Source organism: Delphinus delphis, chromosome 15 (assembly GCF_949987515.2).
Source record: "Delphinus delphis chromosome 15, mDelDel1.2, whole genome shotgun sequence".
Lineage (NCBI taxonomy): Eukaryota > Metazoa > Chordata > Mammalia > Artiodactyla > Delphinidae > Delphinus > Delphinus delphis.
The window spans coordinates 4,136,283-4,147,954 of NC_082697.1; the positions used below are offsets into that span (position 1 = coordinate 4,136,283).

At 52.6% G+C, this 11,672-nt stretch overlaps 1 protein-coding gene across 5 annotated transcripts; it reads right to left on the reverse strand.

Moving 5' to 3' along the window:
* Positions 1 to 4: 4 nt before the first annotated feature.
* On the reverse strand, positions 5 to 11,369 carry NELFCD (negative elongation factor complex member C/D). Of its 5 annotated transcripts, none has more exons than XM_060033348.1 (15): positions 11,268 to 11,369; positions 7,060 to 7,175; positions 6,722 to 6,831; positions 5,774 to 5,883; positions 5,353 to 5,460; positions 4,717 to 4,869; positions 4,362 to 4,492; positions 3,531 to 3,696; positions 3,105 to 3,239; positions 2,557 to 2,696; positions 1,715 to 1,829; positions 1,286 to 1,348; positions 1,067 to 1,207; positions 637 to 766; positions 6 to 539 (listed from the first exon to the last, which is right to left on the reverse strand). In XM_060033348.1, exons 1-15 carry the CDS (start codon positions 11,352 to 11,354, stop codon positions 505 to 507), a joined length of 1,740 nt encoding a protein of 579 aa, XP_059889331.1. In that variant the 5' UTR covers positions 11,355 to 11,369; the 3' UTR covers positions 6 to 504. The 5 variants fall into 5 exon arrangements, with proteins under 5 accessions (XP_059889329.1, XP_059889328.1, XP_059889331.1 ...); XM_060033347.1 differs by having other exon boundaries at positions 8 to 539; positions 1,286 to 1,381; XM_060033346.1 differs by having other exon boundaries at positions 5 to 539; positions 1,067 to 1,381; positions 4,362 to 4,450.
* Between the last annotated feature and the right edge of the window lie 303 nt (positions 11,370 to 11,672).

Sequence of the window (11,672 nt, forward strand, 5' to 3'; positions counted from 1 at the left end):
TGAATCTGAGTGTTTTATTTACACACGAAAGCAACATTAACACCGGGACCTACACCTTCCAACCGCAGAAGGGCTTTTTATTTGTTCTCGGAAAATGAAAGCAATTGCAATGATAAGAACTAACCAATGGAGCCTTGTGAGAAAACTTAAATCAATCAACTCTGAAAATAGTTCATCTAAGTGTCTCAGTTTCTGAATTTCCACCCCCCGCCCCGGGGCTGACAGTTGGCTACATCCCAAGAGGTGACGGGAACCTAGTTCCGCTACTGGGGAAATACTGTAAACAGGACTTGGGGGCAGCCCTGGACTCACGAGGAGACGGGACTGTTCCTAGTAGCCGTTACACTGCTGACATCTTCCTTTTTAAAAAAGTTATCCACCTCCTCCCACCACAGCCCACTTCCAAGACGCTGACTGGGCCTCTTCAACAATAGCTTCTGGAAAGGGTTTTTCCACAGCGGGTCTCCTGGAATGTTCTGCTCCAGCTCTGGAGGATGCGCTGAATCAGTTCACCAAGATGAAGTTAGACTTGCAGTGAGCTTTAGCAAACGGAAGGAAAACAGGCACTGGGTTAGAAGCAGGAGGGAAACAATGACATCGAAAACTGCAGCCAAGAGACGCTCACGCCAACCCTACCTATAAACTCTGTCACAGGGTCGTGTTCACCTTCTGTTTTAATGGTGCCGGCGATGCTGTCGTTCTCCAGGATAGGAAGGAAAAGCTGCACGAAGTCAGAGGTGTAGGGGGGCGCGATGACGTCGAGCACCTACGGGGAGCACAGCCTGTGAGCGGCTCCGACTACCAGTCAGACGGCAACAGTGCGGCGAGACCCCTCCCCCAACCCCCGCCATTCTGCTTCCTGCCGACAATCTCCGACATTAAGACGCCCAGGGGCCAGGCAGGTAAAACACTGTTCCTGCAGGTAGGAGGTGCCTGGTAGACTGGCATCCGTGTCACTGTCATCACCGTGACTCTCCGACGGCACGGCTCCGGAGTGCGGTACCAGATGACTACATCAAGCCAAGAAGGGCGCTGCCGGGGGAAGCGGTAACCGGCGCGCGCTGACCTCAGTCACAAAGTGGCGAATGAGGGAGATGTCGGTGTCCAGCTTCTCCAGACACTTGCGGATGTAACTGACCACGGGGAGCACGTAGCCCCGGCTCAGCAGGTGCACCATCCTGTCCAGGAGGGTCTTCTTCAACTCGAGCTGCACGGGTGGGGCGACAAGGCTGAGAAAGGGGCCGCCTTCCCGCTGTGCAGCCCAGCCCTCGGGCTGCCCGCTCACCTGCTCCATCACGTCCAGCTGGGAATGCTCTGTCTCGAAGAGCTTCACCAGCAGCTGCAGGACCTGCGGGTGGAGGAGCTGGTGGCAGGTGCTGATCTACAAAGAGGCCAAAGGGAGCCACCCTGAGCGCTATGGCCAGGCCTCTGGGCTCCCTGCCGGCCCCAGAGAACCGTCACCAAAGACAGCTCGCGGCTGAGGACGGCGGGCCCAGCACTCGGCCCAGGGCCGGCCAGCCTCTGACCCATTCCTCATCCTTTCAGGGACACTTGATAAAAACGGAGAGATCTGTGGAGTCAACGAAACTAGCTCCTTAAAAGGAAACTCCTCATTTAGAACAGAAATAACCAGCTCCGGAAGGACTGCCTTCTGAAGGCGGGGAACAGACGTGCGAGAGCCTCGGACCGGAGCTGGGAGGTCCGCAGCCCCTACCTCGTCCAGCAGTGCCAGGTGCACCGGGGTGTGGTCCGTCTGCAGCTGGAAGTACCTCGGCTCTGACACAGTCCAGTCCACCCACTTCAGCACACCCATGGCCACCACTGGAAACCTACAGGTAAACAAGGCAGAACGCTTCCTTTACACAAAGTTTTCTAAAGGGCAAACCCCAGAACAACACCAACGCAAGCCAGCCCATCACGTCACTCTACGACGTGCTCTGCCAGGGAGACACGATGAGCTAAGAACAGGCTGACGAGACCAGCGTCCTCTCAAACGCGCAGCTCGAGAACCCGAATCCCACGCTCAGCTGACTTTGGACCAACTTTGCTGGTTTGAAAGGAAAAGACCATTCACGCAACACTCCACGAGCCTGGTGGGCTGGGCTGAAGCTTACTTTTATTTAGCAAAGCCTCTCTTTGTCACTAGGACAAATTAACGGAGGAAGATTCAAATGCCTAAGAGGCCACCCTGTGTGTCAGCTTTTCTAGTGAATGCTTATTTAAATAATTGGCATGACACCCACCATTTCTGTCTAGGTGATACTTTGTTGGTCTAACTTTTACTGTAAATAGAGCCTCTTCTTCAAGTCAATTGTTGTAATTCTGGTTGGTCTTCCTTTTTCTGAGTCTAATTTGCAAACAGACTTCTGGCAAGTAAACACCTGAAAATTACTCATGCTGCTAGAACAGTTGAAAGTGCTCTCCCTCTATTTACGAAAGAGAAAATAAATACGATGAATAAGTATCTCTGAATCTGTTTTATTTTTTGAGCTTTTAATATGAAAGCTCAAACCCGTCCTCCCCGGAGAGTCAGGGTTAGAAGCTCCACGTGCTCACCTGATACACTGGTAGAGGGTGCTCAGCTCGGCCACAAGCTCAGACGCCCCTTTGTTCTCATTGCAACACAAGTTGTGAACAGTCTCAACAGCTTTCGATGTTGACTTCAGCTCGTCTTTATTGATGCTGACTCGCTTGTTCTGAAAACACATGAAGGCGGTGAATCCCGACGGTGCCCGCGTCCTTGCAGTTGGGGTAACCTGGCCTCAGCCCTTCTCTCTGCAAACCCCCGTCCCTGTCTCTGAAGTGTCCCCGTCACACAGTGAGACCGTCCGCCAGGGAGACCGGCGTCCGTCAGTGGCTTAGGGAATCGGTTTCGTATCTTTAGCCACACTTCAAATTACAGTTTAAATTAGTATCGTAGATGCTGTGCACCTTTCCTTGAGACATTTAGCACTTTGACTTATTTTATGCAGAAACACTAGAAAAGACATTTCTGACACTAGTTGGGCCCGTGATTCCCTGCAGCCAAAATTCCCAAATTACACCACAGAGAGGAGGTTTCTGGCTCCGTAAAAAAGTCCATGAGTTCTCAGAACTGACAGTACCTTCTTCCAGGTCTCCACCACGCTCGCTGCATATGCTAAGATGTGGATGTACTTATGCTTGTGGTCCTGGTTGATCCTGGCCCCTGGTTTAAAGAGTGACTGCATGAACAGGTCCAGGAAGGCCGGCACCCGGATCTGAAGAGAAACACACAAACACACTGAAAAGGAACACAGGAGTGAGATGGCAGGTAAGTCCACACGCACCCATGGCAGGAGGGCCCACTCACGTCCACCACTGCATGTGCTTCAGGGTGTGTGAGGGCCGAGGATGTGATGAGGAAGGACCAGGGAGAGGACAGAAACATTTCAATAGGAATGTGCACTCGCTGACTTCAGAGAATTAAAAGGAACAACTTTCCAAAGGAATATACTTCCGATAGGCACTGAGGGTGTCCCATCTTAAGGTTAAAATGAAAAGCAACTCACGAGTTCAACAGGAGGCGGGTCCATGCTTGTAAACATCTTGAACAGGACTGTGATGTCGGCCGGATTCAGGGCTCCCTTGGACAACATAGCCCCAAGGGCCTGACACGCCCGGGGGTAGGAGGCAGCTGTGCCCAGTGCGAGCGTGATCTGACTGGCGTCATGGCCTCTTGATGAAAAAAAATCGTACATCCCATCATTGATGAGGTGGCGCCCTGTCCTGCCCTCTCCTTCCTTCTCTCTCCTTTTCCTTCCTTCCTTCTTTCAGATTTATGCTTTGAACTGTTGAGGTCCCTTTGTTTTTTCATATTTCTCTCATCCACTGGTACGTTTACTAACTGACCCATGAAAGCAACATTTAGAGCTAACTGGGGAAGAATGGTTCAGTACAGCTCAGAGGCTTCCTAAAAGGAACCACGCACTTCGTAAGTATCTTAAGCCTCCATTAGCAGGCAATGAAGCTAACAGGGGCTAGTTTTGTTCTGTAAGATATGGACCACGATCTAACCATCAGACTACTGAAGAGCTATTTCAGGACTGCTGCCATGTGCCACTGATGAATCCCAATATATTGGGAATTTAGGTTCATAAATACACTTAGGTTCATAAGTACAGTGAATTCAACGATAAGCAAATCGTTTACCAAATATTCATCGAAGCAAAACTTTACGAAGCAAGCTCTCTTCACGTATTTAATATTAGCCCGACTTTTTCAGCTCTACTGCATAAAAGCAAGTTTACCTATCTGTCAAAAACAGGAGGACCTAGAGTCTTCGGTTGTGGACACAGGGCAATGTGGTAGGGGCGAGAGCGAGCTGACAGGCAGCCTCTCACCTCTCCTGGGCGAAGCGCTGGACCTCCTGTGCGGCCCTGCGCACGGCCGAGCCCCCCTGCTCCTCCTGGGCCAGCACGGACATCAGGGCCTGGGCGAACAGATACGTGTGCTCCCCGTGACACACCATCTTCTGGAAGACGGCAGGGAGACAGTGTGTGGGGTTTCAGGACCACAGCAATGACAAAGGCAGACAGAAGAGTCGGACTCCGACAGTTCTGCACGCAAGTCCCCAGCTGGGAAGGTGCCCTGCGCCCCACACACTCTCCACAGTAAAGAGCATTTCCCGTTAGAAGATGCATGGCCCCATGCGAACGGCCTCCTCCTGATCTGAGCCACGTCAAGTAAAGCGCTTACAGCAAACTCGGGGAGATTTTTTTCGAGGTTTTCTTCGCCTCCGTCCAAAATCGTAGCTAGAGAGGTACGAAGCACTCTAGAAAACACCTCCAGCTGCTGGCAGGCTGTGGACACGCTGGTGATCTCCCCTTGGTACCCTGCGTCGGAGATAAGCTGCAACACGGAAGTAAGCGCACACGGTGCTGGCGAGCCGTGCCCGGCGCCCACAGGAAGGCGGCCGCTGGCCGAGCCCGGGGTGAGGAGGGACGGGCGCTGGGCGCGGGTCTCAAACTTCTGCTCGGGTCCCCGCTTCACCACTAACTAGGTTGGTGGTCCCAGTCAAGCCCCCCACCCTTGAGTCTTCGTGTGTGAGACGGAGGCGATGGACCAGGCGCTGTTAGAGGCTCCTCTCCGAACGCAAGGCTCTGTCCCCTGTTCCTGCCCAATCCTAAAACACAGTCCACTCGATCCCCAAACATACAAAGTCTATGCTTCTCTTTCTCGATGTTTATGACTTACTAAAGGGAAATGACGAAAACCTTTACAAAGAAAGCACGTGGGGTCTTTCAAAGGACACAGACCAACAACCAACCAGGGCAGAATCACCCTCATTCATAAATACTTTCATCTTTTCTCAGACTCTAGGACTCCTCCTACCTTAACAGTGAAGTTGAGCATCAAGCAGTCTGGGTGGGCTTCAGCCAGTTTGTAGAAAAGGTCTCTCCACGTGGTGTGTGCGATCATTTGTTCAAGCCAAGCGGGGGTCTGACAACAAGCAAACAAACAAAAAGCAAGGTAAGAGGCCTAGCTTTCGCCTAAGTGAAGGTGACGTCGTGGCAGCAGACACAGCAAGAGCCCCTGGGCTCCTGGCTCTGCCGCGGTCCCCGACACAGGAAGAAGCAGGCCGCGGGCTGCTGAGGCTGCTTGGTGGCCGGGCGGCCGAGCCCAAGCCCCGAACACCCCCGCAGCGTGTGGAAGCTCCAGCCCTGACTGACACAACGCGCCACACTCCACCGTGAGGTGGAATCAGCAGAGGACTCTAGGAGCTGGAATTAAAAAAGGGAAAAAGGTTCCTCACCTCTCCTTCTTCAGTAAAGATAGAATCTGCTTTGCGGGGGTCGAAATGTTTGATCAGTAAACTCTTCAGATGATTTTCCACAGTTTCCTGAACCTGCACTGGTTCAACACCTGAAAGAAAATGCAAGCCACGAGATGGAAAATGGCAATCTCTCAATTCACTGTGTTATTTTAGAAAAAGTCGACAGATCAAAAGTTTACGTGCAAATCAGATATCACAGAACTGCTTCTGACCACTTAGGATCTGGGGCCTCTTATAAAAATTAATATTACTCATATTCGATGGTAAGACCCAAAAAAGAGTCCAGGGCGAAACACACAAGGATGCTTGTTTACGTGGAAAGGACAGTGACATCTTCGAAGCCTCACTAGGAACAAGGACAAATTGCCAAAATGGAAAAACACCCCCCTCCCCCACGGTAGAACAGAGCAGATGCCAGCCAGGGGGCACACTCGTGTGTGATGACTGTGACAGCAGGGAGTCAACTCGTTTACGGGCAGCACCCACCCCACGATGCCATCTGTACTCAGCACAGAGGATTTACAGTGAGGCGCTACTTGGATCATAGTAGCTAAAAGCCATAATCATGCCCAGTCCTAAATTAGCCATGATTTCTGCTTGCTATAATAGACCTCTTAAGGATGACACACTGAACATACGCCATATAATCCTCTACTTCTACAACACGGTAGGGAAAACAGCTCAATGAGAATCACATTTGCGGGTTATCTGTGAACCTCAATTGTTAAGTCAAAGATAAAAACCAAGCCGATGAAAATGGGTAAGAAGTTCACTTCTTACTGACAGAGGTGTTAAAAACCAGGAAAACAAACAAACAGAAAGAACCAGGAAGACAAAGAAGGCCTTTCCAGTGTATCAGCATGATGATGACCCAGCGGCTCTGTACTGTGTTGGGGGAAGGGCCAGGACCCCACCCCCACAGGGCACCTGTCTGAATGAGCCACTCGGCCAGCAGGTTGACGGTCTGGGCCACAGCAGTGTAGTTCTCTGACAAGAGCTGGATAACGTTCTCTGGAGACCCTCCCGCCTGAAAATACCTAGAAAAGAGGAACAAACAAGCTGTGACACTCAAATGGACGCAGATGGGCATGGGGATGGACAGCCGTGGCAGGGTGAGGGGGAAGACAGGTTATTCAGGCTTCTAAAGTGGGGGGACCCCTAGAGGCCTTCCATTCCCGTACCGCATTCTTCTGAATTTCACGTATCAGCTTTTGGGTCTATTACACAACTTTCTCCTCCCAGTGCAAACAACTTTTCTCACATACCTCTTTAGAGTGTTAAAGATGGAGGGTTCCATTATATAATCCCGGGTAGAAAATTTATGTAGGCATTCTTGCTGGACCTCGGCATCATCTTCTCCCTCTCCATAATCATCCTCCTGCTGTTGGCAAAAAGAGCCAGGCTATTCTTCATTACTACAAATATCCTGCTATCTCACCTTAAACCCGTATAACGCTGTCCATGTCAAAAGTGTTCCACGGACTTCCCTGGTGGCGCAGTGGTTAAGAATCCGCCTGCCAATGCAGGGGACACGGGTTCGTGCCCCGGTCCGGGAAGATCCCACATGCCGCGGAGCAACTGAGCCCGTGCGCCACAACTACTGAGCCTGCGCTCTAGAGCCCACAGGCCACAACTACTGAAGCCCATGCTCCACAACAAGAGAAGCCACCACAATGAGAAACCCGCGCACCACAACGAAGAGTAGCCCCCACTCGCTGCAACTAGAGAAAGCCCACACACAGCAACAAAGACCCAATGCAGCCAAAAATTAATTAATTTTTTAAAAAAGTTTAACGTATGTCATTTCATTTGACTTTCATGACAATCTCATGAAGTACGCTGGACAAGTAACGAGTGGCTAAGAAAACGGAATCCAGAATCATACCAAGTGAGATTGTATGGCGACTCCACGCTGGCAAACTTGTGTATGCAGTCATACAAGTTACCGCATCTCATGCAAGACACCTCACCTGGGCATCCATTTCTGTTCTACTGAACAAGGACAACAACGGGACCTACTCCCATTTGGCTGCTGTGAGGATTCCAGGAGCTAATTTTCAGAAGAGCCAAGCACAGCACCTGACATTTGGTATGAGTTCAGTAGGTGTTAGCTACTGTCTTCACTATTACTATTTCATATGTGCCACGCATGGAAGGCTTTCCAACAAAGACTGAGGAAGTGATTCTCGAAGGCCATTTGCTGTCCGTTTGCTGTCAGAAAGTGAAGCTCACTGGCTCGCCTCCGATCAGCAGGCCTGCCTGGATACTAGTCCCTGTCCTACACGGCAGCGACCTCAGGCAAGTCGCTGAATCTAAGGGCACAACAGGATGATGATGTGATGACAGAGGACTGAATGACCCCAGGGTCTGTCCAGCTTTAACGCTGTTACCAACAAGCAGATGGTCTTTGAACACTCACTATACTGAGCACTGTACAGGAAACCCAAGAAACTGTAAGACAAGAGATGGCTTTTTCTGCTGAAGGAGTTTACAAACCAGTAACTGCCCCTAACATAATGGGGTAAGAGCTAGGCCAGAGATCAGCAAACTACGCCCAGGGCCAAATCCATCCTCCTTTTGTCTTTGTAAATAAAGCTTTATTGGAACACAGCCACACAGCCCCCTTTTTAAAAACATATTGTCTATGCCTGCTTCTCCCCTATAAAATGGGCAGAGTGGAGCTGTGACAGAGACCTGCAGAGCCAACAATATTTACTGTCTGGCCCTTTCCAGAAAAGCTTGCCCACCCCTGATGCAGACTTACATCCTGAAAGCAGTGCTCTGGGAGAAGGAACACGATTCCTTCACTATGGAGACCGGGGAGTCTTCTCTTGGACCTTATTTGAGTGGGAGCCTCGAGCAAGGCTTCTGAAGGAAGGCCGGCCTTTGCCCCAAGAGGCATCCTTGGGTGTCTGGATTCTCGGGCTTCTGCCCTGGGCACTCATCTTCTCTACTACATCTTCTCCTGGGTCGTGCCACTTCCCTGCTCATGAATCTAGAATCTAGCCTAGATCTCTCTCTCTCTCAAGCTCTAGACTCAAGCATTCAACTGTCTATTCTCACTTCCATTCACATGTCCCACTAGTACGGCAAACTCATGAGATTCCAAACTGACCTCCTCTTTTCCCTCTAAACATATCTGCTTCCCACAACCCATGTTTTTGTAAAGGACTCCATCATCTCTACCTGTTACCTTAAACTCAAAAACCTAGAAGAGGTCTTCAATTTCTGCTCCCACATCCTGCCCAAAGACCCATCAATTCTCCCTCCCACATGTCTAACCAGCTTGGCCCTTCCTTCCCTCTTTCCCTCTGCCCTTCCTTATTTGGGGCACGCTCGCAGTTGCAATGGTCCCCCAGTGGCGTGGTCTCATTCCTTCCTTTCAGTCACCTTTCACACTGATGCCACCATGACCTTAATAAGCCACAAATCTGATGTCTCTTTCTTGCTTAAAGTTTCCTATCTCCCTCAGAAAAGACAGCAGGACTTCACCCTCCCACTCGCTTGCCTCCGCAGTGTCGTCCCTCGGCACTCCCCACTGGCAAGCCGCAGCCGGAGTAAGCTCTCTGCACTTCAGTACCCTTAGCTTCTGTCGTCTGGACTGAATGTCACAGCAGCCTCCTTACACATCTTCCGGCCTCCCCCAGATCCACCCACCATGGGGTTAAGTGAACAGAATTTGGGTCACAGAAATTGATCTTCCACTGTCTCAAAATCCAGCTCATGCCACCCTTCCTGTTACCTTTCTTGACTTTCTTTCCTCCATGAAGTCAGAGTTAGAATGAACGTGAAATGAACATCTAGTCCACCCCTCTCATCAGGGAGAGCCTATCAGAGTCAGTGGGCCAAATCGGGATCATGCTTAAAGTTCCGCAAACCTGAGACTCCCCAGCCTCCTGTCTGTGGGCGTCTAGGCCTGGCTCTGCCATCCCTAACTGCTTAAGCAAAGGCCAACAACTGGAGTGCTCAGTTTATAAAATGCGAATGTAGCCTAGATCTCTCTGCACTTCAGTACCCCTTAGCTTCTGTCGTCTGGACTGAATGTCACAGCAGCCTCCTTACACATCTTCCGGCCTCCCCCAGATCCACCCACCATGGGGTTAAGTGACTAGACGGCCCTTAGATATGCCCTAGTTGTAGCGCGCTGTGACCGGAAGGCTTCGGTGGTCCGGCTGTTTGCTCGAGTGGAGATGGAGACAAGACCTAAGTGGGATCCCCATTCCTTCATGTATGAGTTTCATGACCTTGGGCAGGTCACTCGGTCCTCCCGTCCCACTTTCTTCATTTTCAACATGAGCAGAGTTAACACCCAACTCAGTATCTTGAGTGTGGAATGAGATGATGCATGAAAGCACCTAGTCGGCACAGATTTTCAATCAGCTACATCTGACTCTATCTCTCCACTCTAAGCCTCCAACACCCTGGAATGATCCAACACGTGAAGCTTAGAGTGTCACTCCCTGCCCCCAACTCTTGAACAAGTCATGCTTTTCAGCAGCTCTCAAAGGCCCTTCAGAACCCACTGCTTCCACCAGGCAACTAACCACACAGGCCTCCTTTCAGCTCCTGGAACACAGCGCCCACCTTTGCATCCCTGTACCCCGGCTTCAATGCCCTCAGTGCCCCGCCAGCCCCTTTCAACGGGGCACGCCCCACTCCAGGCTTTCTTCCTTCAAAATATCACTTCAGTATGTTCCCAAAACACCTAACCTTGACTCTTGTTAAAAGGCAGGTTCCTAGGCTCCGCTCCAGACCAACTCCTCCCAGGCCCCAGGGGAGGAGCCCGGGAAGCTGGGTTTCAAACATCACTGCGGGTGGGTCTTCAGATGAGAATCAGGTTGGGGTCCCCTGGCCGAGCGACTGCGCCCAGTTCCTACTGTGCAACCCCTGGCTTCTGGGGAGAAGGTTCTGAGCCTCCCTCAGCTTCCACAGCAAACCCTTGAAGGTCAAGGGTGGACGATCCTTTCCTCCTCACTCAGGCCAAGGACTGATTACATCAGCCAGAGCGCCCAAGAGTATGGTTTACAAACAGTAAAGCACATGTGCGGAAGTCCAACTTCCACTTTTCCGCCCTCATGATGCTGAGTTGGATTGTTTTAAAGATTATGGCTACTTTTCGCAGTGTGTGTCTGGGCCCAATCCTCCACCTTCGAGGTGCTGTCTGACCCTCCCGGCGGGGCTAGGAAGTCCCAGGACCCGGCCCCGAGGCCGCCCCAGGGTGATCGGAAGGTCAGATCGGGTCACGACTGGGAGGCGGTGCCCCTGCGGCCGGAGACCGTCACTGGGGGGGACCGGGTCCTCGCCACGCATCACCGTCCAGTGCCCCCCGAGAGGCCGCGCGCCCGGGGGGGGGTGGTCGAGCGGCGGGAGGGGGCGGGGCGAGCTGTGCTTGGGCCACGCGGCGGGGGCGGGGCCGGCCCGCCGGCGACGGAGACCAGCAGTCCTCGTCGGGGGCGCCCGGTGCCCCCCTCACCTGGCCGCCGTCCGCCTCGTCGCCCCACTCGGCCGCGCTCCCGAAGTAGTCCTCGTCCATGATGGCGCCCGGCGCGGCCCCCGCCATCCTCTCCCGCGAGCGCGCGCGCGAGCACGGCGCATGCGCACGGCGGACGGGCGAGCGCGCGCGCGGCCCCGCGGCCCCGCCCCCTGCGGACGCGCGCCTCATCCCAGGCGGGAAGAGCAGGGCCGGGGCGGAGGGGCGGGGCCGGCGCGGAGGGGTGGGGCGCAGCGGGCAGCCTGCACGCGGCAGAGGGAACCACCCGTACTGATCCAGAAGCGCAACCTGTTTGGGCCCCAGGGATATTGGATCGGGATAGAAGTTTGGAACTAGACTCACACGTGGCCTGGTTTCCGGTGCCAGCTCTGGGTCTTTTTCACTGGG